This window comes from Camelus ferus, chromosome 2 (assembly GCF_009834535.1).
Source record: "Camelus ferus isolate YT-003-E chromosome 2, BCGSAC_Cfer_1.0, whole genome shotgun sequence".
NCBI lineage: Eukaryota > Metazoa > Chordata > Mammalia > Artiodactyla > Camelidae > Camelus > Camelus ferus.
Window position 1 is genome coordinate 52,153,309 of NC_045697.1, and position 26,297 is coordinate 52,179,605.

Genomic DNA, 26,297 nt, shown 5'->3' on the forward strand with positions numbered 1-26,297 from the left:
TTCCCTGCTAGGATGCAGGACCTCTATTCCTGTGGAGCCAAGGAAAAAGCAACACAAATTCCAAAAGAGGGTCACTTGGGGCAATGGTAAGATGGGCCAATCCTCCCTGTAATCTTTGGTTCCCATTCCCATATGTTCTAGTTATTGAGGACACAGCACCATGTATCACAAAAGGTAAACCACTGTTTCAATGCATATACTGCATTCTGAAGGACAGGCCCCCAAACCAGTGCTGTGCTGGTAAGCTGGCTTCTTTTCAAAGTCATCTCTTGCTCTGGTCCCATTCAAACATAGTCAACTTTTGAGTCACTAATAAATGAGTCAGAGAAGTATTCCCAAAAGCCACTTCTAAAACCCAAAAGAAGATTACCAAATGCAGAGTCTCATTTTTCCAGAATATCTATACACTTTACCTGTATGACAGGCCCTGAATCTTCCTGGAGTTTCTCTCTCACCCTCTACAACCCACGTGTCCTGAGACATCAGAGTACATCCTAGTTCCTATTCAACATGCCCAGTTAGCCATATGTCAAGCATACAGTGTGCCAGGATGACATTCTGCAGGAAGTCAAGAAATCCATGGTCTTCAGACTATAATGTTACAAAGAACAGGAGAGTTAACATAACCACGGGACAAGACAGTGCCTGTGTGTGGTGATTACAGGAAATACGGTTGTCAATACTGCCATGAAGGCTTTCTGAATTTCACAGCACGGTCTGAATTGGTAAGTGGCAAAATTGAGCCTGTTGTTTTCTTTTTTCAAAGTTTCTAAAGCAGCTAACAAAATGAGACAACTCCACAATTATTGGCACAATATTACTCAATGCTGTTACTCTGCAAGCCAAAGGCTTACTATCTTCTGTACTTCTGAACCCCTCACAGAAATTTTAATTATACTGATGCTACTGCATGCCAAGGGTTATAGCACCCACCACCAGCAATGGGGTGTGATCACTGTGACCAGTGAATCGCCATTTCTAGAATCCTATCTTGATGTCTGCTAGAAAAATAATACTAGCGCTACTTAATGTACCAACTATCCTAGCCTGGGTTTCCCCTATAAGCAGAGACTGAGACAGAGCTTGCATACAAGCATTTTATTTAGGCATGCATGTTCCCACACTCTAGAATGGTTCCTCAGAGGAATCATTTAGAATGTCAAAATTCTCTGCCTATGGATGGAAAAGAGTAGCATTACCTACCAATTTCTATCCCCACAGTCTAGACTTATTTCATAGAGTGGTAACTCTCATCCTTCCAGCTTTGAACATTCATCAGAATGACAGAGGTCTCACAGATACCCCATGCAGATGTGGCAGAGAAACCCTGAGGCAGAAAAATGGCCAGTTATGGTAAAACTACATCCATTAAGAATTAAAAACAGAAAAAAAGAAAAAAAGAGGACACTAAAGAACTCATCTACCAAACAAACAGACTCACATAGTAAATGATCTTATGGTTACCAGGGGGAGGGGGTAGGAAGGGATAAGTTTGGGAGTTTGAGATGTACAAATGTTAACCACTATATATAAAAATAGATTAAAAACAAATTTCTTCTGTATAGCACAGAGAACTATATTCAATATCTTGTAACAACTTTTAATGAAAAAGAATATGAAAACAAATATATGTATATATACGTGACTGGGACATTATGATGTACACCAGAAATTGACACACTGTGACTGTACTTCGATAAAAAAGGATGTTTAAGTCCTAAGCCAATGCCCCCAAAATCAGTATTGCAAACTTCTAATTTTATAGCTCCCATCTTTTTCAAGTATGCAGAGCTGCTTTCACTATCAAAAATTTTTTATCAACATCTTTCACCCATGTACTACTCTTAATTTAGTTCTTTTAAATGAAATTGTACTTTAATAACTAGAAGAGGACTGAATATAACTGAAAAATAGTACCATGGAAAATATATGTTCTTGCTGATAGTAGAGCACTGGTTTAGAGGTGGCTCTGGATCAAAATGCTTGATTTTAAATTCAGATTCTACCTACTAGAAAACTCTCAGGCTCAGTTTTATCTATAAAAAAGTGATGATATATATTTCATGTGTTGTCATAAAGATTAAATGAGGAAATTCAAATGTCTAGCATCGTGCATAGCAAATGCCAAGCTCACTCCTTGTTAATGTTTTTAGTAGTATGCCTGTGGTCTGACTATTTGTAACAACATTAATCCCTTTCCTCCAAAAAGGTTGGGGAAAGCCACTTATTAATCTAGCCAGTCCAGGTTGTTGAGCAAACACTTAGACCACAATAGCTACAGCGTAGAAATCGAGATAATACTAATAAGTACCTACATAGTCTTGGAAATTTTTTTTTTAGCTAGTTCACTAAGTATTTTATTTAAATGCCAATAGATTTTATTGTAATTTGACAACCTTGGAGTAAATTTAAGAGTGACCTAAAACATGAATTGATAATTAGAAGAAAAATTCTCCTTGAAAATAATCCTCACCACTTTTCCAACGTTACTATAAAACAGTAACCTTCTCAGTAAAACTTCCAGATTCCTTATTTGTAAAATTTATAATGTTCTGCCTACCAATACATACATAAGGACAACCACCATCCTTTTTGTTTTGATAAACTTGTAATAGTTAAATTCTTAAGCATTTGTACACATCTTAGGCAATATATCACAAAGGCAATACAAAAGGTAAGAGAAAAAAGGTAATAAAGGAAAATGGTGATCATTTTCTTTTTCTTACTGTTAGCAATCTGCCCAAAGGAAAAGAGGAGTTGGTTTATCTAACATTTATATACTTTTCTTGTGGTTGTTCCCTGCTGTTCTATATGCTGTAAAATCCATACGTGCTTTATTTTATTTAATTGCCTGTAGCTGTTCTACTTTTTACTTTTGTAATTAAGTTAAAATATTTTTTATTGATTAGAAGGGGTAGAAATGAATACAGCATAATCACAAGTCTAATTCTCCTTGGTACTCAGTGACTTGAAAAACATAATGGTCATACAACTCAATAACCAAAAAAAAAAAGAAAGAAAGAAAGAAAACAGCCCAATCAAAAAATAGGCGAAAGATGTAAGCAATTATTTCCCCTGTGAAGACATACAAGTGGCAATAGGCACATGAAAAAGATGGTCAGTATTACTAATTATCAGAGAAATGCAAATCAAAATGAGGTATCACCTCACACCAGTCGGAATGGCCATCATGCAAGTCTACAAAAGATGAATGCTGGAGAGGGTGTGGAGAAAAGGGAACCCTCCTACACTGCTTGTGGGAATGCAGTTTGATGCAGCCATTATGGAAAACAGTATGGAGATTCCTCAAAAGACTGAAAATAGACTTACCCTATGATCCAGCAATCCCACTCCTGGGCATATATCTAGAGGAAACTCTAATTCAAAAAGATATATGCACCCCAATGTTCATAGCAGAACTATTTACAATAGCCAAGGCATGGAAACAACCTAAATGTCCATTGACAGATGACTCGATAAAGAAGTTGTGGTATATTTATACAACAGAATACCAGTCAGCCATAAAAAAAATAATAAAATAATACCATTTGCAGTAACATGGATGGACCTGGAGACTGTCATTCTAAGTGAAGCCAGAAAGAGAAAGAAAAATAACTTACAATATACTTACATGTGAAATCTAAAAAAATGACACAGATGAACCAATTTACAAAACAGGAACAGACTCACAGACATAGAAAATAAACTTATGGTTATCAGAGGTGGAAGGAGGGGTGGAGGGATAAACTGAGAGTTCAGGATTTGCAGATAATACTATATTAAGAAATATATAAACAGCAAGGTCCTACTCTACAGCACAGGGAACTATATCCAGTTTCTTATAATAGCCTATAATGAAAAAAAATATGAAAAAGAATATACATCTACGTAGAAGTGAATCACTATGCTGTACACCAGAAATTAACGCTACATTGTAAACTGACTATACTTCAACAGAAAAGGCACACTTGTCTTTAAAAAAAAAAAAAGAAAGAAAGAAAATGTTCTTGGGAAATTAATGATTATTTGCCAGTTTATTATATAAGGCTTCCTAAACTACTATAGCCTTGTTAGATGGAGCCATGGTAGAAGTTGTTTTCTCTAATTTTATCTCAAATTTTCCTTTTAAAATAAATGAAGTAACCTTGCTTAATAAGCCATTTATATTTGTAAGATTTTCTAACTCCTACATTCTGTAAGATATATTTATATAATAGCGTCTTTTGTTTTAAATATATAGGAATCATTTGCAGATTTACATGAAAATCCAAGTAAAATTATAAATTGGTTTATTCATCAAAACAGTGATTTATTTTACCCTGATTTCAATGAGCAAGAACAAATTATAGACTTCTATCTCAGTCTTTAATTTTAAACACTAGATATTTAAATTCCTCCATGAAACTGATTATTGCTCAGGATTTACCATGTTGAGTTTCTGTGCTAGCTGTTGGGAATACCTAGATGAACAAGTTTTAGTGCAAATAAGAGCACTAAGGGAGAGCAGAGCACAGAGAAGGAAGACTCAGACAGCCTAGAAATCCAGGTCTCTTTTACCATCCAGGGTAGCACAGTCACCCCTCAATATCCTGGGGAGATTGGTTCCAAGACCCCCACAGATATCAAAATCCAAGGGTGTTCAAGTCCCCTCTATAAAATGCTGTAGTATTTGCATATAAGCTACAAATATCCTCCTGTATTACTTTAAATCATCTCTAGGTTACTTATGCTAGTTAATACAATGTAAATATTATGTAAATAGGTGAAAATACAGTGTAATGCTATGTAAACAGCTGTCAATACAACCTAAGTGCTATGGAAATAGTTGCTATGGAAGGCAAATTCAAGTTTTGCTTTTTGGAACTTTGAAATTTTTTGAATACTTTCAATCCAAGGTTGGTTGAATCTGAAGATACGGAACCTGCAGATATGGAGGGCCAACTGTATACCATATGCCTACTCAAAATTCTTCCCAACACATCTTTCCCCAAACTATGTGTCCCTTCCAGTATTTTCTATCCCAGAAAATGACATTAGTACTCTCTCACTTAAGCCAGAAACCTAAGGACTCACCACTGCCGTTCCCTCCCAACATCTAATTAACGATCATCCCCTAATTCTGTCCTCAGGATAGAGTCTCTTCATCCCATTGCCAATACCGCATGCCAGGCCACTGCCATCCCTTGCTTGGGCTTCAAAGCAGCCTTCAAACTGGTCTCTCTGCATCTACTCTTATCCACCCCCCTCCATTTTCCACGCACACTCACCACTCAGCCCACTCATTGTTTTCATCATCTGCCTTACTAGGTGGACTAGCAGGTCCATGAGGACCATGCAGGTCTGCATGCAGGTCTAGTACCAACAGCTTTAATGACAGCAGGCATGAAGTGCTATCAATTAAATGTTAAATGAATAAGTGGAAGACTTCTCCTATTGCAAGATAAGAAAGCAAACACACAAAATAGTACAGGAGGGCTTCCAAGGAGAAGAGCGTAGACCTCTGGAGGCCCAGTAGCACAAGGTGAACCACAAGCTCATTGAACCACAAACAGTTCAGCTGTACTAAATCTTAATGTGCAGAGTCCCTTATAGAGGTAGGTAAGATTAAGTTACAAATGTTAAGCACAGGCTTTTTTCTTTTTAATTGAAGTACAGTCCATTCACAATGTTGTGCTAATTTCTAGTGTACAGCATAGTGATTCATATATATATAGATATAGATATATAGATATATATACACACATATATTCCTTTTCATATTCTGTTTCATTATAGCCTATTACAAGATACTGAATATAGTTCCCTGTGCTGTATCGTAGGACCTTGTTGTTTGTATATTTTACATATAGCTATTAGTGTTACAGCAGCCTGAATCCCATTGAGAGACCAAGTGACACTCAGAGGGTTGGAGGACTCAGCTTTATTACGCCAGCGGGCCCAGAGGAGTTAACACTCCAAGTTCTGGACCCCATCTATAAGTTTACAAAGACTTTTATAGGGCTTTAGGTTTTGATTAAGTTTGTGCCAAATGCACATGAGGTGTTAGAAATGGACCAAACAGGAGTGAGCTTTCAGGAATAAATGGAATTTTAGGGGTAAATGCTAATAAAGTGTTAGAAATGGACCAATCAGGAGTGAGCTTTTGGGAACCAATGGAATTTTGGGGGTAAGTTTCATTTCCCTAGAAGCAAGCCGTTTTACAGAAGTGCAAAAGTGGGAAGGCAATGGCCTTGCCTGGGAGGTCTTGCTGGTCCCTTTGTGGGTTTTGCCCCTTCATTAGTATTAACTAAAGAGTTGTAAGTAAGGAGGCAATAACATGGTCCTATTTGCATTTTAAATAAATAACAGCAACAGAGGAAAGACTGGTCTAAAATTACATTAGTTATAATGCTTTAATTGCAAGTAAATGCAGCTTGAATAAGCTTAAGTAAAAAGAGACTTATTAGGATATTGAAATTTCTCATGTGAGTCAAGAAAGTGGTGGGTTATGAGAGCACTCGGCACTTTATGCTACTAACATTCATTTGGTCAGCTCATTCATCAGGGAAAGATACTAACAGTGCACTTTGATAGTATAAAGAGAATCTGAATGAAAAGAACACTCTGGCAAATGAAATCAACTTGAAGAAGGTCATTTCTACTGGACTATTATAATGGAAGAGTTTTAAGCAGCCTATAACAACCTAAAAAACGTTAAAGACATTCCTTTGATGAAGAGTGTAAGATTTAAGAGTTACTAAAGGAACAGAATGTGTCAGGGAAGGAACTAAAGATGGGCTTTGTCTCCCAATTTTGCCTAGAAATAGCTTTGTTTAGGGAAAAACCTACATTTCTTCTGAAGCCAATAGCAAGACAGAGAAACAGGTAGGAGAGTACTTCAAATCAGTTTTTTAATTAGTTTATAATATTACATCAATTTCATGTGTCCAATAATCTATTTCAACTTCTGCATATGTTTTTTGATTCTTTATGAGCAAAAACTCCTGTGAAACTTTACAGCTGAAATATTTAATGAAAATTCTGTTAAAGTATCTGTTTCCATTACAAATTTCTGAGTTGCTGTCACTACTGCTGTAACAGAGTGTCAGAAGATTTCACTTGGTCTTTTTCACCCTTTTCCCCTCATCTGATTTACTAAAGTAATCATGGCAACATGAGACATCTCGTTTAAGCCAATTATTTCTTTCCAGTTTTAGAATCGCTGTGAACAATCAACATTTGAAAGAATTAAGGAAAGTAACATAAATAAGACTGAGTAAAGGTTCATGTACACTCAAATTGTTAGCATGTAAGTCCAGTTTTCATTTGGAAAAAGATAAAGTCAAGAGGATGCATTTGGCAGCTTGTGTAGAGATTTCTCAAGAGAACACCTAAGTGAGATGTTGCAACTTTTGCTACATGTAGTTTATCATTAAACCAAAGTGGCAGATGTTATTGCAAAAGCAGAGATAAAGTTATAATTTTTAAAAAATGAACTGGCTGATCTTAAGTTCTATAACAAAATTAATGGGAAACAATCTAGAGTATCTTTGAAAGAATTAATCAGAAGATGAAATACTGCTAAATAAAAAAACTATGGAAGTGCATATATTGTATTATCTTAAAAATAGAAACTGTAGTGTGTTAATAGTTAATTCTCTGAGTTCTGGGTTTCTTGGCTTTTTAAAATGTTTCGGCACTTGTTTAGAGTTTCTTTATTCCCAAATAATTTATAGTAAGACTAAAACACATTTTTTAATTAACTTGCAAAGTAAATTAAGAGTTTAGCCGAAGGAAAAGTTTGGAAGACTTGTAGTAGGCAGGAAGTTGATCTTTGAACAGCAAGACTATCTTGCCATATTGCCTCTAGCAATATTTAGAGTTTCTTCTAATCTTTACCATGTGGATTTCCAACAGCTTTAGAGATAGCTCTGCTTAATTCTTGCTTAGTTATCCTTTTCAACTAGCTGAGCTCCATTTTCTGAACTTAACACTCAACTATTTTCAATATAGAAGGAGAATCTGACTAGAAATGTAACTGATTCATGCAGTTTGAGATTTTGATGGAATCTTTCCAGGCAGTTAATTGCTTAGCTTCTAAATTGATATCAGACTTCTATATCACTTTTTTGTGATGGTCCTAAACCCACAATATAGGGCTGGCTCTAAGATATTTCCACTGAGTTCCAGACCTCATTAGATCCAGTAATCTTCTCAGATATTATAAATTTAGAGAGCCAGTGAAGAAACTGGGCAATAATTAGAATAAGAGCAATAGTTACCAGTGCACGCCACCACATTTGATGTTACAGAAGACCCTGCACATTATCTTAATTAAGCTCACAACCATCTTGTGACAAAGGTACACCACTTTGTATAGGAGAGAAACAAGGCTTAGAGAAACAGAATGATCTCCCAAGGTTACACAGCCAATAAGAGCTGAGTAGGGATTTTATTCCAGTCAGTGTACCCAACCCGTATCTGACCCTGTTTCCTAAAAAGAGGACTACTGCGAGAACCAGATCCTGACCTGATTCCAATGATGGAGTGAATCATAACTCCCTGTGCCTCTCTTCCGTAACATGATGATGTTGGATTCTGCATTCTACAAGGCTAGCTGTGAGCTCTCAAGTTCTATTATCTTAAAATATACTAATTGTACAGTATTAGAAAAAAGAACTTCAAATTAGCTCTAGTAGTCCAAGATTTGCCACTGACTTTTGTGATTTGGGGCAAATCATTTAACCTCCCCAGTTATTTACTTCACTTCAAGAGTTATCTCTAATATGTATGTCAGTGCTTTAGAAAGATATGTGGCGGGGTGGAGGGAGGGAGGGAGGTATAGCTCAGTGGTAGTGCCTAAGGACTTTCATTAAAAAAATTTTTTTTAAGATGTATGTAATATAGCACACACTATATATAGTACTATAGCACAGTACTATCCCATCATCTTAAATAAAATTTATAGCATTGAAATTATGGATTTGAGCAATTGTGGTAAGTTGGCGTCTCACTTTTTCCCCTTATTACTTAAACCTCTAGTCTGTGGTATTTTAAGATAATCCTTATTTGTAGCAGGTTTAAACAGAGGAAGACCTCCAAGTTTCCATTTATACCCTTGAGAAGGGTAGGGACACATAAAGAGGGAGAATGCGTCCACTAATACATTATATAAGCTTTGGTATTAAAAAAAAAAACAAAAAAACCACAGTGGGAAAGAAAAAAAATCTACATATACCCTGACTCTTTTGTAGTCCAACAAAGTTAATGATTAAATCTCCTCGATTTTCCACTACATTTTCCCCAGGTTATCTATTTGCCTTCATTGATGATATTTTATCTCTTGTGGGCCAAGGATGACTGCCCTTGGTTCTGTGTAGAGATTAATAATTGATTAGTCCATAGTCAGGAATCTCAGTAAAAGGGGAGTGGTTACTTTAGGCTGCCATGTTTTTTACTGGGTAACCTACAGGAGACAGGGGGTCCTGCAGGATTTGCCCACAGAAAAATGAAGAGGATCCTGGTTTTCCTGCTTGCTGTAGCATGTGTGCGTGCTCTAGAGAGAGGTAAGACTTCCAGTGCTGTGACCATTTACAGAAACTCTCACTAGTCTAATTCTGTTACATTTAAAAAGTTTATACACAAGGTGAAAAACAGAAGAATTGTGGCATATATTGGGGAGAGAGGGAAGAATTAAAGGGGGTTAATCAGAGCTCAAATGTGACATACAGTGTTCTATTAGAATAGCCAAGAAATCAAGATAAGAATCTCACGAAAGAAAGAAAAACTATATAATCTGTCACTTTCTTTCCCAGATTTAATAACCAAGATCTGAGAATGGTTCAAAACTAGAATTTTTTAATTTGTTAAATGATAATGCAAATGGAGGCTGTGATCCATCACTGAGCTTTTTTTCCCCCTCAGACTTCAAATATTTATTGCCATTCAGAGTTCAGTATACCATAACGATGTATGTATGAAGTCAACTGAGATTTCTGTGATCTTCAAGAAATCCTTTATAAGTAGTATTTGAAAATGCATTATAGTTTCTAAAATATTTCACATAGAAGAATTTAATACCTATGAAACATGGCTACAAGATATTTCAGCTATGTTTCATTAAGATCATTCATCAAATGATGTCTTCATCTTTGAGCAATATGCAACTTTATCAATTTTGCACCTTGGGAACTTCCCATAATCAGTTTCAATTTACTTTCTGGCTGATTCTTTAATGTTTATAAAGGAATTAGCTTTAATCTTGCTTTGAAAAATTGAAATTAAAATTTTCTTATAGTGCTGTCAGTTAATAGCTTCACTCAAGTCATACGTTAGTATTCATATTAACAACATTTAACCAGTGGAATAAAATGTGGATCCCAGAAATTATCAGTTATTAACTGTGACACAAATAACCTTACTCCTGACTTTTATTTTTGTACCTACTTTTTTAATCTTACTTTCATCATTCAAATTATTTTAAATTTTATCTTATTCAATGCCCCTTATGAGACCTCTGAACAGGCCAAGTCCCCAGGAACCCTGAAAGCTTACTCCCTTGCTGAGGGTTTCCCGGGGGCAGATCTGAACCTGAAAAATCCTACTGAAGTACATTCAGACCCGAGTCTTCAAAACACAGCAAGTCTGGTAATGGTTAGGCCCTGGGCTTGTATGTGGATGCCAAAATGTGGAACATGAGCTACCACTGTGAGCTACCGACTCAGTAAGTGTACACTGTAACTCTTTGAAGTGAAGCCAATGTGCTTTGGAGGATAACAGGATTCTGCAACCTCTATTTCAATATCCTTTAGCATTCTCTTAGCTCTGATGAAATTGATGCTAAAAACTTCAAGTCAGCTCCCTTGAAGGTCTGAATTTCAGATTACCTCTTAGTCCTCTGTTCTCTAATACCTGAGCATGACCCAAATAGCAAGTCAGTGATTTACCTGGAAGCTACATGTGCTCTATCCTGGCAGGACGCTACAAAGTATGCACAAGAAAGGAGTCGAGAGGAATTTTAGATGCTGGAGAATTGGTTTGGGTTGTGGTACTGTCTGTTAAGTTCTAGAGAGCTGAACGACCACCCACAGCATTTGTCTAAAACACCTTTTCCAAAGTATATTTCCCTCAAGACTCATCTTGGAAAAAAGTCTCCATGGCCAAACACATTTAATAAATAAGCCATAATTAGTCCCTCTTGGTTGGTTTGCAATCAATGCTTTTGCTGTCCGAGCAGTTCTGAGAAACCAAAACAAAGAAAATTTAGCCCAGAGTTTCCCCAATGAGCTCTTTCCTAAAATGCCTGTATCCCATGAAGTAGTCTTTGGAAAACCCCAGCTCTAAAATGCACACTGCTGCAGCTCCACGTGAACATCAGCTCGTCAGGCCCTTCCTCTCTCATCAAATGGCTTTGGGGATTCAGTTCACAAGCCCCTGGGTATGCCTTGGGCGAGAAGGGCTTACCAAATATGCCAAGTCTAGATGATATTATAATATCCACTTTATCTATCGTATGAGCGGCAAGAAAGTTATGTTCACAGATTGCCTCCTCTTGGCTTCTTTACTCAAAACTAAAATAGATAAAGCACTAACCTAAATTATATCTTTCCCTCTTGCCAAGAAACAAGCAAGAAGGCTACTGACAGGAAATAATGCTACAAGAGATAAAACACTGCTGTTTGTAAGAGCTGTTTTTAAGAACAAGATATTATAAACATTTTCCTTTTGCTTTAAGCATTTCATCCTCAGCATAATTTTATTAAGCATGTTATCTAACAGCGAGAAGAAAGTTTCCCTTGGGTTGATGGATAACTGTATTTTTCCCTCTCCCACTTACCCATCAAAAGAGGCTTAGACAATGTGGTTTATCCCAACCTTCCAAAACACCGCTGAATCACTCTCTTTTCTACAGATTGTCCCTTCATCAGTAGTCATATGAAAAAGCTGTCCTAAGTTTGATTCAGTGACATAGCTGTACAGCATTCTACAAAGTAATTCAGAATAAGCAGTCTATTTTCCCACATATATCTGTATATTCTCTCTGCAAAACAAACACAACGGTGACTGGGGAGGTGACACAGATTTGAGAGCTACATGATGAAAAGAAGACAGACATGCAAATATCTACTATGTTTCAAGCTGAAGGTGCAAAAAGTCCTGAGCTAGGAACAAATACCGCCTGATCCAAGTTCACAAGGCAGCCAGAGTAAAAGCATTTTTCAGGCTTAGCTGAGAGGGGGAAGGAGGAAGAGGTGAAGTCAGAGAGGTCGCTAACTCCATCATCAAAAGCCATGTCAACCTCCCTGAAAATCAACAGCAAAGTAACACTTTGTTGTTCTGAGGTGCAATGCCAGGTATGCACTCACCATCGTGTGTGGGGTACGGGGATAAGTACAGACACTTTGAAAGGCCACAGGGTTGATTTATATAGGAGAAAGATGAAGAAATTCTTAAAAGGAAACAACTACCCTCCCCTTAGTATCTGTGGTCACTTAACTTCTTTATTATGTCCATTGCTCCCTCCTTGCTCGTATTTTCCCCAAGTTGATGCCACTTCAGCCTACTGGCCTCCACACTCTGTACTCTGCACCCCAGGGGTTTGCATTAGCACCTCCCTCCTCTGAGAACACTGATCCTCCTCTATCTGCTCCAAGTTCACATGTAGAGAAGGCTTCCCTGACCTACCTACCTCAAATAGCACCTCCTACACCATTTTTCTCTATTCCCTTCCCCTGCTTTAGCTTTGTTTTGCCTTTGTTTTTAGCACTCATCACCTTATCATCAGCTGCTCATTTGTTTATTGTAATGAAAGTAAAATATAGAATGTAAGTTCCATGAAATCAAGTAAGTTCTGTTCCTTACTGGAATCCCCAGTTTTAGAACACTACTTGCTACATAGTAAGTATTCAATAGATTTTCGGAATAAAATCACAAAATGGGTAGCTTCCCCACACTGTAGTTTTGAGTATTTAAGGAAAATTAAATGTCAACTAGGACAATCGATATCTTAGAAGGAATAAACTTGCAAGCCTCTTGTTATTTTCATTATAATTATATAAAGTGTTCACTGTGAAGCATTGGCACTAGATTTCATGCACTGAATAGAACAGCTAATCATTTATTGACAATGTACTAGCATGTTTAAAATCTCTTAAATTTATTTCACCCTTTCAACACCATGAGGAGCTCAGCACTAATCTCCTCGTTTTATAAATGGGGAAAACTGAGGAAAAGAGAGGTTAAGTAACTTATCCAAAGTAACCAAGCAAGTAAGTAGCAGGATCCGAATTTTACATCAGTTCATTGGGTTTACAGAGACAATGCTCACAATCACGACTTTGCTGCCTCTTGTGAGATACACACCTGCAATACTGTCTTTCACTAATATTAGAACAAGTGTAAGAGAGAACCAGTCACTAACAGGGAGGGAATTAAGTGAAATCTATGCTGTCTACCATGGTCATCCATAACTGACCCAAACCCCAGTTTATTCCTATTCCATGAAACCAGCTCTGTTTCCTAACTTTCCTCTTTATTTTCCCAGCACCATCACCTCTGAATCATTTATGTTCAAATCTGTAGAACCCTCTGGGGTTTTACATTATTTTTCTTAACTATATTCAATCAAGTCCGTATTCTATACATTTCATCCCTGAAATGCATCAGCCTTGCACAGAACCTTCTCAGTATTCCCTTTATCTTCTTTATCCTCTCCATGTATTTGGTTCTGAAGGCCTATGAACACTGATCCTTTTATCTGCTACATTTCCATTTCCACATACTGTTCTCATCCAGGTCCCTGTTCCCCTTCACCCGGCCATTGTAATGGCTTCCTTAATCAAATCTCTACCTCCCATCCCTTCCCTAATCAATTCATATTAAAATGCAATGCAAAACCTGACATAATGTGGTAAATGGAGCCCAAAAATAAATAAAAATCAGGCCCGTTATTGGGGGATTAATGAAGTGTTGGGATTGAACATGTATAGTTGGCTGGTGAGACTCCAGGGATAAGACTGATATAAATCCACCCCAGTTCTGATCTGTTTGGAGTCACCTGATGGTAGGTGCGACTTCAGGCTTAAATAGTGATGAGTGTGTGGTAGGCAGAATGAGCATTCTCCAAAAAATGTCTACATCCTAATGCCTGGAACCTGCAAATAGGTTGCTTACATCGCAAGGGAGAATTAAGATGGCAGATAGAATAAATGTTGCTAAGCAGCTGACCTTAAAATAGAAAAATAATGTAGGATTATCTGAGTGGGGCCAATAATCACAAGGGGTTTTAAGGTGGAAAAGGGAAGCATAAGAGATGTCACTAAGGAGAAAATGCACAAAGAGATACAAAGTTGCTGATCTTGAAGATAGAGGAAGGGGTTCTTGAGCCAAGAGACACAGGCCAACTCTATAAGCTGGAATAGGTAAGGAAATGAATTCTCCCCTAGAGACTCCAGGAAGAACACAGCCCTGCCGACAACTTGATTTTAGCCCTGTAAGACCTGTGTCAGACTACCCAGTAGAACTGTAAGTTTAAGCCATTAAATGTGTAGCAATCTGTTACAGTAGCAATAGAAATTTAATACATTAGGTTTCTGGGTCCTGTGACAGGCTGGGACTTCCCAAGGGAAAAGAGTGCTGAGTGACGGCATCTCATTGTTGATAGACTGCAATTTTATTGGCCAGATCCAGGGAGAAATGAGCAGGAGATAACTGGGGTACGTGTGGGCTCATTTCCTTGCTTTCTCAAAGTATTCTATTTTTACCTTCTCCTCCATGTTCCTCTGACCAGGGGAACCTGGTCAGCCTACCTCCTGAGAAAAGGACTACAGCATATCACGTGGGATCCTAATTACAGGGGCACATGTATCTCGTAATTTATCTTATCACTGCATCTCACTATAAGAGTTGCTAACATTCACTGAGGGTTTACCACATGTTAGGCAAGAGATGTACTAAATATTTTTATATAGATTAACATTTCATAGAACAGCCTTAACAAGGTACTATTTCTCTTCAATCTAAGATTTCTCTTCCCTGAATACAGCTATGAGTTGGTCATTACCCTACGTGAGTATATTTCAACAGATACCCCATTACTTTAAAATGTAAGTAAAACTTTGGTGATCAAGTCTTCCAGTGTGTAAGTCCCATACTTCAGTTTCATTATGGGATTGCTCATTTGCCACACATGACTTGTGACTTTCTAACTTCAGGTATTTCTCCATGTTGTTCTCCCCACTTAAAATCCCCCCCCCCCCGATTCACTTGCTCCTGTTAAAGTCCTGCCCATCGTTCATGGTCCACTTCAAGTAATAACTCCTTTCACGAGGCTTTCTAAAAGCCTTTTTTCATTCTATGGTTTCATGACGCTTTGTTTCAATCTCTTCTATGGCAATGATCACTGTCAGTGTTCTATTCTTATCTCTACAATCAGACCTCAGGTCCTTAAGTATTGGTAGCTTTCACGTTTTTGGCATGGTGCTTTATCATGTTATTTATTTTTATATCGCTTTGAAAACTAAGCCCTGCAATGAATTCTAAGTTTCCAAGTCAAAATGCTGAAGACAACACCCTCACTCACACCGAAGGTGGGAGAGGGAACTTGCTCTTTTATCTTCACTCCTGCAAAAGCACTTGTAAGTGACAAGGTGCTCAACCTTGAAGGGGAGGGGAGGTGGAATGAGATGCGTGAAGAAAGAATGCCTCCTTTGGGACTTTGGTGAATGTAGCATCTATATGCATTACCACCTGTGTTGAGCCCAAAGACATTAAATTTCAGTGAGTCTCTGAGGCCATCCACTACTGCAATCACAGTTTCTGGCCAACTGCCCCACTGCCCCTGTATTAATTTTCAAAATACAAAATTTTCCACTGATGGCACCCTAAGAAGTATAGTTAATTTCCTCTCAATTAATCTATAGATGTCATGCAGAACTCTTAGTATTAAAAAGGATTGAATTTCTTTCCATCGACTCTAACTGAAAAAATCACACCTGCCTGCAAACATCAGTATCAATATCAAAAACCAGACCGATGCTTTATGCAATGAGGATTTAAAGTGTCGATGGGAATGCAACCCCAAAAGCCTGAAAAATGAAATAAAAGTACTAATTTGATTGCCACTTCTTTATTGACAGTGTTTTTAATGATATAACAGTTTTATTTAGTTCCAATCAGGGTAGCTTCCTAAACCAACCCAACAATGTTTAACTTCTCAACTAAAACCACTACTCTGAACTTCTAGCCTAACTAGTTTGAATGAATACTACAAACCATATTCTTAAGCTGAAAAAAAAATTATACTGACCTCTTCTGAAATAGATGAGTCTGTTGGTGTAGAATGGAAATAAAAACACCAAAGGAATAAAATTGCAAAAATATAAATGCCCAATAGTTCTAAAAGCCCATGATTCTCCAGAACATAAGAGGAAAACAGCAGCTTAAGACAGTCCCTAGCAGCCTGTGTAAGCATGTATTCACATCAACATTGTTCTCGGTCCACCCACTGCTCATGGTATACAAACACCTTTTCTAGGGAACCAAACATCGTAACAGCAGTTAAAGCATTCAAAATACCCTTTTTAGCAAAGTTTATACCAAGACAGCGAGTACTGTGTTGTTTATCTCCAGTAGATTGAAATCTCACGAGGACAAGGATGTCTATTTTGCTCTCCATTGAATACTCAGTACTGAACCCAATGCCTGGTGCAGAGTAAGTCTTCAAAACATGTATGAATGAGTCAGCTGTGTGGGGAGAGGGGAGATTGCAAGAAGCACTGAAGACTTCCTGAAAGTAAATGAAGTGTTTTCAAAAGTCCAGAATTAGATACAATTTACCAGAATGTTTCACAATACAGATGGAAAAGGGAATGCTATTGCAAAAAGCAACAGTTCCATTAAATGACATTTGTAAACATTTAGCGCTGAGGGGTCACAATGTGAAAGTGATTTCACTAGTGTCACTAGGATTATGTCAATATTTACTGAAACCGTATCGTATCAAAGTCCAGACTGCCTTCTTCATAACTACATGGCACATCAAAGAACAGTATGTCATTTGCAATTCATTTGAGATAGGATTTAATTTTATGAATCAAAGTGAGCTCAACGGGTGTGAAAACATTTATTAGGCAGTATTCCATGGAATGAGGAAACAATTTATAACAATCATATTGCATATTAACTTCAGTATTCGTTATTTTTTGATGAAAAAGTGATTAACATATCTGCTTAATCTGGTAAGCTATAGATCTTCTCTGAATAAATGAATAAATGAATTTTTATAAGAAATATTTCAAATAGTCTACCTGAAAGATACATGGTGCAACAGCTTCCTCTACAGGGTATTGTTAAAAGAGCAGTTCTATCCTCAGAATTCTCAATTTCTTTCCTGCCTCTTTCGGGCTTCTTCCCTTGCTTCTGTCTCGCCCAAGGCTGAATATTCCAGCAAAAATGGTTTCAAAGCCATTTTAAGTCTTACATAGTTGATCTAGTTTTCCACTTTTTCTATCATCATTTCGCTTTCTAACTAAAGCAGTACATAACACCCAGGGATTCCAATGTACTTCTGTGCAAACACAAACAGTTGATTTAATTAAAGCTATATAACAGGAGACTTATCTGTAGTGTCCACTCACACGTGCGTTCACATTCTCAACACACTGAACAAAGCTCTCCTTTCTTGGAGAAGTGAGAAATCTGAATCTGGAAAGCCAGAAACAAAATAGTTCTTAAAATGTTCATCGGAGGTGTCCCCATTGAATGCAGACTCTCATTTTGCATATTTCCTGAGTGGTCACAATAAAATAAAAATGACCTCCGCAGTTCTATAGGAAGAGTTTATGAAACAATGTTGGCTCCTCTGCATTAAGAAGAAAGGGGTTCTACTAAATATAAAACATATACAAGTTTATACTGTACAGCAGAGGGAAGTGTATTCAATATTTTGTAGTAACCTAAAATGAAAAAGGATATGAAAGCAAATATATGTATGTACATGTATGACTGAAGCATTGTGCTGTACACCAGAAATTGACACAGCATTGTAAACTGACTGAAAATAAAAAGAAGAAAGTTCTTATTAGAGCTTTTTGTGTGTGTGTGGCTTGAAACCATAAGCTTTGGGGGGAAAAGACTCTGATAAATTCTACTGCTTCTAAAAGAGATGATTTTATAACCTTTTGGAAGTGATCTTGAAGTTTGTGAGGACAGAATTGTATAGTAAATTTAGGAATCTTTAATATATACAGTTATTTAAATTCCACTTGAATATTTCTAGGACAAAACAAGCTCACTTCAAAAAGCTGCTTATCGTTTCAGTTATCAATTAGCCGCAGCTACAATAAAATTCTCTCACACTGAACTGGTACCAACCACCAGTCCTTCTTCCTAGCTCTACTTAGGAGCAACATAAAACAACACTGCCTCCTACTACCCCATCTCCGCACTACAGGAGGGCAGTTCTACCCTAAATGCTTTCCCTCTGTGCCCTTATCTTCAGCCCCACTGAATACCATTAATAATTAATGGAAAATTTCTGCCTTATTTTGACCTTTTGAAACGGTGACAATATCCAACCTTGTAAACTAATCAATAAATTACAGTAGCTCTTTATATTCCGTCGACTATTAGCCTCATCAACCCGACTGACTTGTCCTCGTTTCCAAGATAACGTGAAATTTGAACCCGAACGGTTTTTTCCACCTTCTCTTTGATCTTGATGGTATTTGAGTTTGTCTCTTATTACAAAATGCTGCTTAAGAGTGCCTTTATCCCTCAATTCTGACTTTTCTCACCTCAGTAATATAGTGTGTGTCAACCAGAAAGACACAGGGTGCAGCAGCTTCCCCTGCAGGCAGTTCTCACCAGAATCAGGCATTTTCACCGCTAATTCTAACAAATCCTAAAGAGACTTTAATCTCTTTTTAAAGGAAAGAAAGAAAACAGCCCCCTCCCCCCAGCCTGTATCCAGCCATTAACACTTCCACTCCAGACCATCAAACAAAAGTTTCCACTTTGTCTTATGCATATTCACTCTTCCAGGGAGCTGAGGTGAGGACACTTAGGAGGTAAAAGGTAAAGGTAGTCACCATCATATCACCCAAGGTGGATTTCCCAATATTTAAATCCAGGAGGATAAGCTGCTAAACATTAAAACCATTTAGGACATTCATATATACTTTTTTTTTTTTTTTTTTTTTTTTTTTTTTTTGGAAAGAGAGAGCATCAGAAAGCATTGGGAAATTTCCTAGACTTACTTGCATGAATGATGAATCAGGGAAGGAAAACACCAGCTGCCTTCCATGTGTTCACCCTCTTGTGCGTGTAGTAGGCCTGGGGAACAAGTGGGTCTCACCATCAGTACAGAACTCATCCCCTGTGGGAACAAGCTCTTCCCAACCTCTTGAATGGACTTCAGAGTAAGTTCTATGATTTTTCTGATCCAATAATAAAGTCCTCTGGTCCTTCTGAACCTCAAAAGAACCACCTCTTAACAGTCCTGGGAAGGTCTGGTTAGTTTAATAATCAAAAATTTGTAAGTTCATTTAAAGTTGACGCTGGCCCCCAGATCTGGTGTGTTTCCATCCTTTTGCCGATGGTGGCAAAGGGATTGTCCTGTCTCCTCTCTGCAGTTCTCTTCTCTCCTCTCCAGGCAGCTTTTAGCTCTTCCAGGGGTAACGCACAGGACAGAGATGCCAGCAGGAAAGGAAGCAGCAGCAAATACTAATTCAGTGGGTAGTTTGGTGAGACAGTGTTGTTTTCTCTGGTAACGGGAACCGTTCAAAAGTTGACACTTCTCTTAGTGGGTTTTTTGGAGCTTTCTCTCCATCACCTTGCAGTCTCTCACATCCAGCTGGCACCTGGAGACCTCCCTTTGGCCCTTTGATTTTCTAATTGTATCTGCACAGAGGTATCCCATTGTTGGTAGCCTGCTTCCCTCTAGATAAGCCTTTTTTGAGGCAGATGGGAGGGAAGACATTTAAGACAACTCCAGGCCAGTTTGCTCTCCTGTCTGATGTACATCGTGGACACAGGCCACAGCAGAGCTCCCCGCCACCCAGTCTTCTCCTTTGTTGCCCCAAGTCACTTAACCAGCCCTTTTCAGCTTTTAGATTCCGCAGTCTGAGTCAGACGCCTGTCCCGTGTACACCAGCTTACAGGGGTTGCCTATCAAAGTCTGTTTCCTTGAAGCCCCTCTATGCTTGAAATGAGAAGCACTCTCCCACCATTTCCCTAAACCTACCACCCTTAGAACTTTCCCCCAAAAATATTTTGCCTAATTTCCATCTTTTCCATCAGCTCAATTCCTAGCCTTTCCTTAGAGCCTGGAGGAGGGTCAGGGGGCAAGGGTGGCAACACCAGCTCGCACACCCCTCCTTTAAAATCCTTAGCTCTTCACATTGGAATACAGACATACACTCCATTTATTTTTTATTTCTTGTTTCTCTAAAGGCCTTAGGTGAGACCGAGGTAAAGAAAGGAACGAGGGATAAAAAGATTCTCACATTGTTGGAAAAACAGAACCTAAGAGAAGGACTGACTTATCAATAGGTTCTGACTCACTAGTTGGTATATATATTTTGATTTACCTACTTCTGATATTCTTTTCCTGCCCTCCATTAAGATTTATAGCAAATTCTGATCCATTGTGAGAAAACACAAAGGCACCAAAAATGAAACTGCAAATAGAGAAAATGCTACTTTCCCATCAGTGCATCATGTGGAAGACCCCTTTATACATACATACATTTACTGTAAAGTTTTAAGGGAAAAGATACAATTTTTACTATTTCTGGTTCCTAGGTCGAGATTATGAGAAAGATAAAGTCTGCAAGGAACTTGCCAGTTTGGGAAAAGATGACTTCACATCTTTGTAAGTATGAGGTATTCACGCACTCTCTTGGTTACCTGACATTGACTGAAGCTAAGTGTGCGGTGACTTCAATTCCATGTTGGGGGCTAATCTGACCTCTGCTAAGATTGAGAGCATAGTGGGCAGAGACGTCAGGCAAGCAGAGGATGCCCAAAGATTCCAGCTCAGCTGTAGTTACTGTGGTCTAAGAATTTGTCACAAGTTTTTTAATGAGTTGAGGGAATAAGTACACATAGTTTTCTAAGGTGAATTAAAAGCAAGTAGTACAAGCTAGGACTCCGGCAAACAAAGGCAATAAAGGTACAGAACCAGTTCATTTGGGGAGGCTGGAGGGAAGAACGAAGATGAAGCTGGTCTGATGGAACACCCAAATCCACCTTTTGCTGCTTTACAAGATTAGTTTTTGTTCTAGGTAAACTGATTTTTAAAGTCAATGTTATTATTTTCATTCATCAAGAACGTGTGTGCATTGTTAGCCACTATATATAAAAATAGATGAAAAGACAAATTTCTTCTGTATAGCACAGGCAACTATATAACATCTTGTAACAACCTTTAATGAAAAAGAATAAGAAAATGAATATATGTATGTATATGCATGACTGGGACATTGTGCTGTACACCAGAAACTGACACATTGTAACTGACTGTACTTTAGTATAAAAGAACATGTGTGCCATATTGCATTAGAAAATTGAACAGATTTCATATCACAATGTGCAAATGCGAAAACCTTTAAAAATTCTGAATGTGTTGATTTACTTTTCCCCTCCTCAGGTCAATGGTCCTATACAGCAGAAAGTTTCCCAGTGGCACATTTGAACAGATCAGTCATCTCGTAAATGAAGTTGTCTCCTTGACAGAAGCCTGCTGCACTGAAGAGGCCGACCCCGACTGCTACGACAACAGGGTAGGGCTGTGCGGTTGGCCATCTCTATGGTGGCCCATAGAAGCGAGTCAAGTAGGCTTTTATGTTATATCTTGGGGGAGTCTTAGCAACCCACCCACTCCAAGGTTGGGAAAATATGAAGCCTATTATCCCAAGAGCCCAAGGTGATTCTAGTACAACAAGCCAATTTTGCCCATTAGTCCTACAAAGTCCAAATAAGAACAAACACCCAGTGGGGTTTTTATAGCAGAATGCACGTTGGCCATCATATCAGAATCAATGGAGCTTTTTCCAATGACATCCCTCATCCTCAAAGATGTTAACATACTCGTGGAGAAACACTGAACTAAAGGATAAAACCTATAAAGGCTGCCCTCACACACAGCCCACAGTAGCTCTTCGGTGCTACTCTGAGTCACGTATTAACATAAGACCCCATATGTGCCTATAACTGCAATTATTCCACTTGTCACGGACAGTGTGTCACCGAGTTTTAAAATTTAAGACTAAGATGTTATACTACATGGAGAACTACAAGCCTGAAAGCTCGCCTATATGAGTTTACTTGCTTTTCTTTTCTCGTCCTAGACTTCAGCATTGTCTGCTAAGTCCTGTGAAAGTGACTCCCCGTTCCCAGTGCACCCAGGAACCGCTGAGTGCTGCACCACGGAGGGCCTTGAAAGGAAACTCTGTATGGCCGCCCTGAAGCACCAGCCACAAGAATTTCCTACCTATGTAGAGCCAACAAACGATGAGATCTGTGAGGCATTCAGGAAGGACCCCAAGGGGTTTGCCAATCAGTAAGCCGCCTTCATTGTATGTGGAACTTCAGGGGATAAAACAGCCAGCATGATCTAACTGCCTGCTCTAGACACACACCTCTTACACCACGACCTGGCCAAATTTCAGTACCAAGAACTTGGCTGTCACCCAAGACAGCCCATCTCTGTCAGTACTAATGATTGTAAATGTCTTTCTCAGACAGAGATGCAACCAACCTTCCCAAACTCCTACCCTCTCTCACCCACGTTCTAGTATCCAAGCAGAAGCACCTGGATTCCCTGTCCACGTGACATTTTCAAATATTTGACAGCAGCTACTGTGATTCCCCTTATGTTAGGGATCCTTACACACACCATCTGATAGAACTTTATCACTGTGCACAAGTACTTATTTTCTGGTAGAGCATAATAAACAGCCCCTTTCTTCATCCCTGTAGTGCATCCCCAGAAACGGCTGTGAACATGACACACGTACCACATAAGCAAACATGACTTTCACCTTCTCTTTGTTTAACATTCATGAGGAGCCAGATTATATATTGTTTCTTTAGTCTTGGAAGATCATAAAAATGAAAAATGAGAAAAATTATGATAATAAAAAGTAAATACATTTTACATACACACACTGAAGTCAAAAGCAATGTCATTCAAACTTGCGTTAGAAGTATGAAATCAAGGTCATGAGTTTATAAAAGTTGGCTGGCTTGCCCATCCCTGTACATTTTCAGAGGATTTTGCCCAAGATCTCAGCATCTCTTTAGACCCTTAGGGGATTATGCACCTAAAAATTAAGATGATTTCAACGAGTAAGCATGCCTATACATTAACAGTCATCTAGAATAAACAGACAATGAAAGGTAAATCCAATGAAAGATAAATGCCTAACATTCATTTTAATTTGTTTGATCAACATTCATAAGCAGCTACTACAGCCCATGCACATGGCAGACACTAAATGAATAAAGGGACAAATGGGCCCCTCTCAAGTAATCCACCAGGAAAATTGGAAAGACTTTTTTTAACGAAAATATTGATAAAAGTAACTAGTTTTATGACCCTTTCTTTAAAACCACAGTGCTTTTTAGATATTAAAACTATAAACTAACATAACATGCATCCTTTTTTCATCAAATACATATGAAAAAGTAGATTGTTTCCCACAAATGTTTTGACCAATCCTGCTATCTTCCCCCCTCAGATTTCTGTATGACTACTCCATTAACTATGGACAAGCTCCTCTGACAATTCTAGTCAGTTACACCAAGAGTTACCTGTCTATGGTGGGGTCCTGCTGTACCTCACCAAGCCCAACAGTGTGCTTTTTGAGAGAGGTAGGTGTCATTTTATTCCATATGATGTTCTTTTCTTCCTTCTATTAATGCCATTTTTTTAAATAATGGTAAAAAAGAAAAAATTCAGATTCTGGAATCCATAAATGTTTCTAAAATGCCTCTTTTGTATTTTTTTAGTTGGAATAACACACATAACCACCTTTGGGGGGGAAATAAGTTCCTTTAGTCAGAATTCAGTTTTCTAGTTATTGAAAAAAGTCCTAATGGTCTCCTTCTGGCCATGCCTGCTCACTGCTTTCCATGGATCCTGACCATCTGATGAGATTCTCTCTCGCTTGTTTTCTAGAGACTTCAGCTTAAACATTTATCACTTCTCACCACTGTGTCGAATAGAATCTGTTCTCAATATGCTGCTTATGGGAAGGAGAAATCAAGGCTCAGGTAAAGATTCAGCACCATCAGCAGGTTTAGCTGTTTGTTTCTGTAGTATCTATCCATTATCTTAGGATTCTCTAAGAAAACACTTAAAATAGAAGATACAAACCATAGTGTTATGCTCCAATAATCTTCAAAAATAGGGCCCAGTTATTTCTTTTCTCTTCACAAAATATGAACAATAAGGAACAAGAACGTTGTAAAAACATAATTTGCTTTTAATCAACTTTTTTCCCATATACTCACATGAGAAAACTGGTAGACCACTAGAAATTATTTCTTCAATATTCATATTGGCGTATATTACAAACACACAAGTAAAAACAATTGTTTTTGTTCATCTGTTACTTTCACTGCCCACTTTTTTCTTGGGAAATGACTTCCTGAATTCTTGTTATATGTACTATACAGCACAAAGCTTCATATCTCGTAAGCTTCATAAAGTTATCATAATCATTTAGCTACTTTGTAACCTTCAGTTTGATTTTTGTATGGCTACTGTTAACTTCAAACTTTAATTTTGACAGCTTCTGTTTAGCCTTCTCTCATATATCCTCAGACATCCAGATTTATATCTTTAGTATTTATAGTCTCTTTAATTCCATTTACTCTGATCCACAAGTTTTCTCCTGTAATGGACATGAAATAATCCATTCCAGCTCCAGATCCTAAGGCTACCCAAAGACCAAAGAAACTTCCTTCATAAGTCCTTTAAAAATAATCTTCCGTTAGAACTACTCAAATACTAAATGGTATTTTCTCTAGACCATCCCCTTTAGTTTTCCTTTTGCATTAAGAGTATTTGGTTAGTAGAGCATAGAAATTTATAGTATAAAACCACCTATAAAATATATGTTTTAATCATAAACTTATACCTGCATTAGTGTCTGGAAGTTTCTCCAAGGAAATATCACTGAGTGTGAACAATTGCTGCCACATTTTTTTTTTTAACATGAAAAACTTAAGAGACTTCCTAAATATCCCTAGAATAGAGCATGTTTAAATTATGATACATCCATATGGGAGACTATCAGACAGTTGGCTGTAATTATATTTTAAAAGAATATTTAATAAAAAAACAAAACACTGCTAAAAGAAATTAAAAATACAATAGAAAGACATTCCATGCTCATGGATTGGAAGAATTAATATTGTTAAGATATCCATACTATCCAAAGCAATATGAATCTTATCAATATCCCAATGACATTTTTTGCCAAAATAGAAAAAGCACCCTAAAATTCACATAGAATATCAAAGGAATCTGTACAGCCAAGACAATCTTAAGAAGAATAAATCTGAAAGTCTCATACTTTGATTTTGAAGCATATTACAAAGCAATAGTAACACAGATGCTGTAGTACTGGCCTAACATGATACATAGAGACCAACGGAATATATTAGAGAGTTCCAAAACAAACCCTTATATATTTGGCCAAATTATTTTCAACAACGGTGCCAAGACTACACAAGGGAGGAAGGACAGTCTTTTCAAATGGTGCTGGGAAAAGTGGATATGCACTTGCAAAAGAATGAGTTGAACTCTTTCTTACCTTATATGACATAGTACAGTTAACTAAAAATGGGTTAAAGACCTAAGCGTAAGACCTATAACCAGAAAACTCCTAGAAGAAAACATAGGGGGAATGTTTCAGGACACCGGATTTGGCAATTCCTTAAACATGACACCAAAGCATAGGTAACAGCAAAAACAGACAAATAGGACCACATCAAACATAAATTTCTCCACATTAAGAAAACAATCAACCAAGTGAAAAGGCAACCTATGGAATGGGAGAAGGTGTTTGCAAGTCACATATCTAATAAGGGTTTAGTGTGTAGTATGTATAAGGGACTTCCACAACTCAACAAAAAGTAACTTGATTAAAAATAATTGAATAGGGGGAGGGTATAGCTCAAGTGGTAGAGCACATGCTTAGCATGCACGAGGTCCTGGGTTCAATTCCCGGTACCTGCTCTAAAAATAAATAAAATAAATAAACCTAATTACCCCTCACCACCACCCCCCAAAAAAAATTAAAAAGAAA

The 26,297-nt window shown here is 37.8% G+C and overlaps 2 protein-coding genes across 2 annotated transcripts in view; one reads left to right on the top strand and one right to left on the bottom strand.

Moving 5' to 3' along the window:
• Nucleotides 1-26,297, bottom strand: part of NPFFR2 (neuropeptide FF receptor 2) — a 245,915-nt gene that overhangs the window by 201,890 nt on the left and 17,728 nt on the right.
• The window catches only part of GC (GC vitamin D binding protein), a 32,347-nt gene continuing 15,415 nt past the window's right edge, over nucleotides 9,366-26,297 (top strand). Inside the window, exons 1-6 of the mRNA XM_014562583.2 lie at nucleotides 9,366-9,545; nucleotides 20,782-20,851; nucleotides 21,629-21,761; nucleotides 22,329-22,540; nucleotides 23,721-23,853; nucleotides 24,161-24,255. Of these exons, the coding sequence (XP_014418069.2) occupies nucleotides 9,488-9,545; nucleotides 20,782-20,851; nucleotides 21,629-21,761; nucleotides 22,329-22,540; nucleotides 23,721-23,853; nucleotides 24,161-24,255 (701 nt within the window). The 5' untranslated portion in view covers nucleotides 9,366-9,487. The remainder of the gene's footprint in view (nucleotides 9,546-20,781; nucleotides 20,852-21,628; nucleotides 21,762-22,328; nucleotides 22,541-23,720; nucleotides 23,854-24,160; nucleotides 24,256-26,297) is intronic.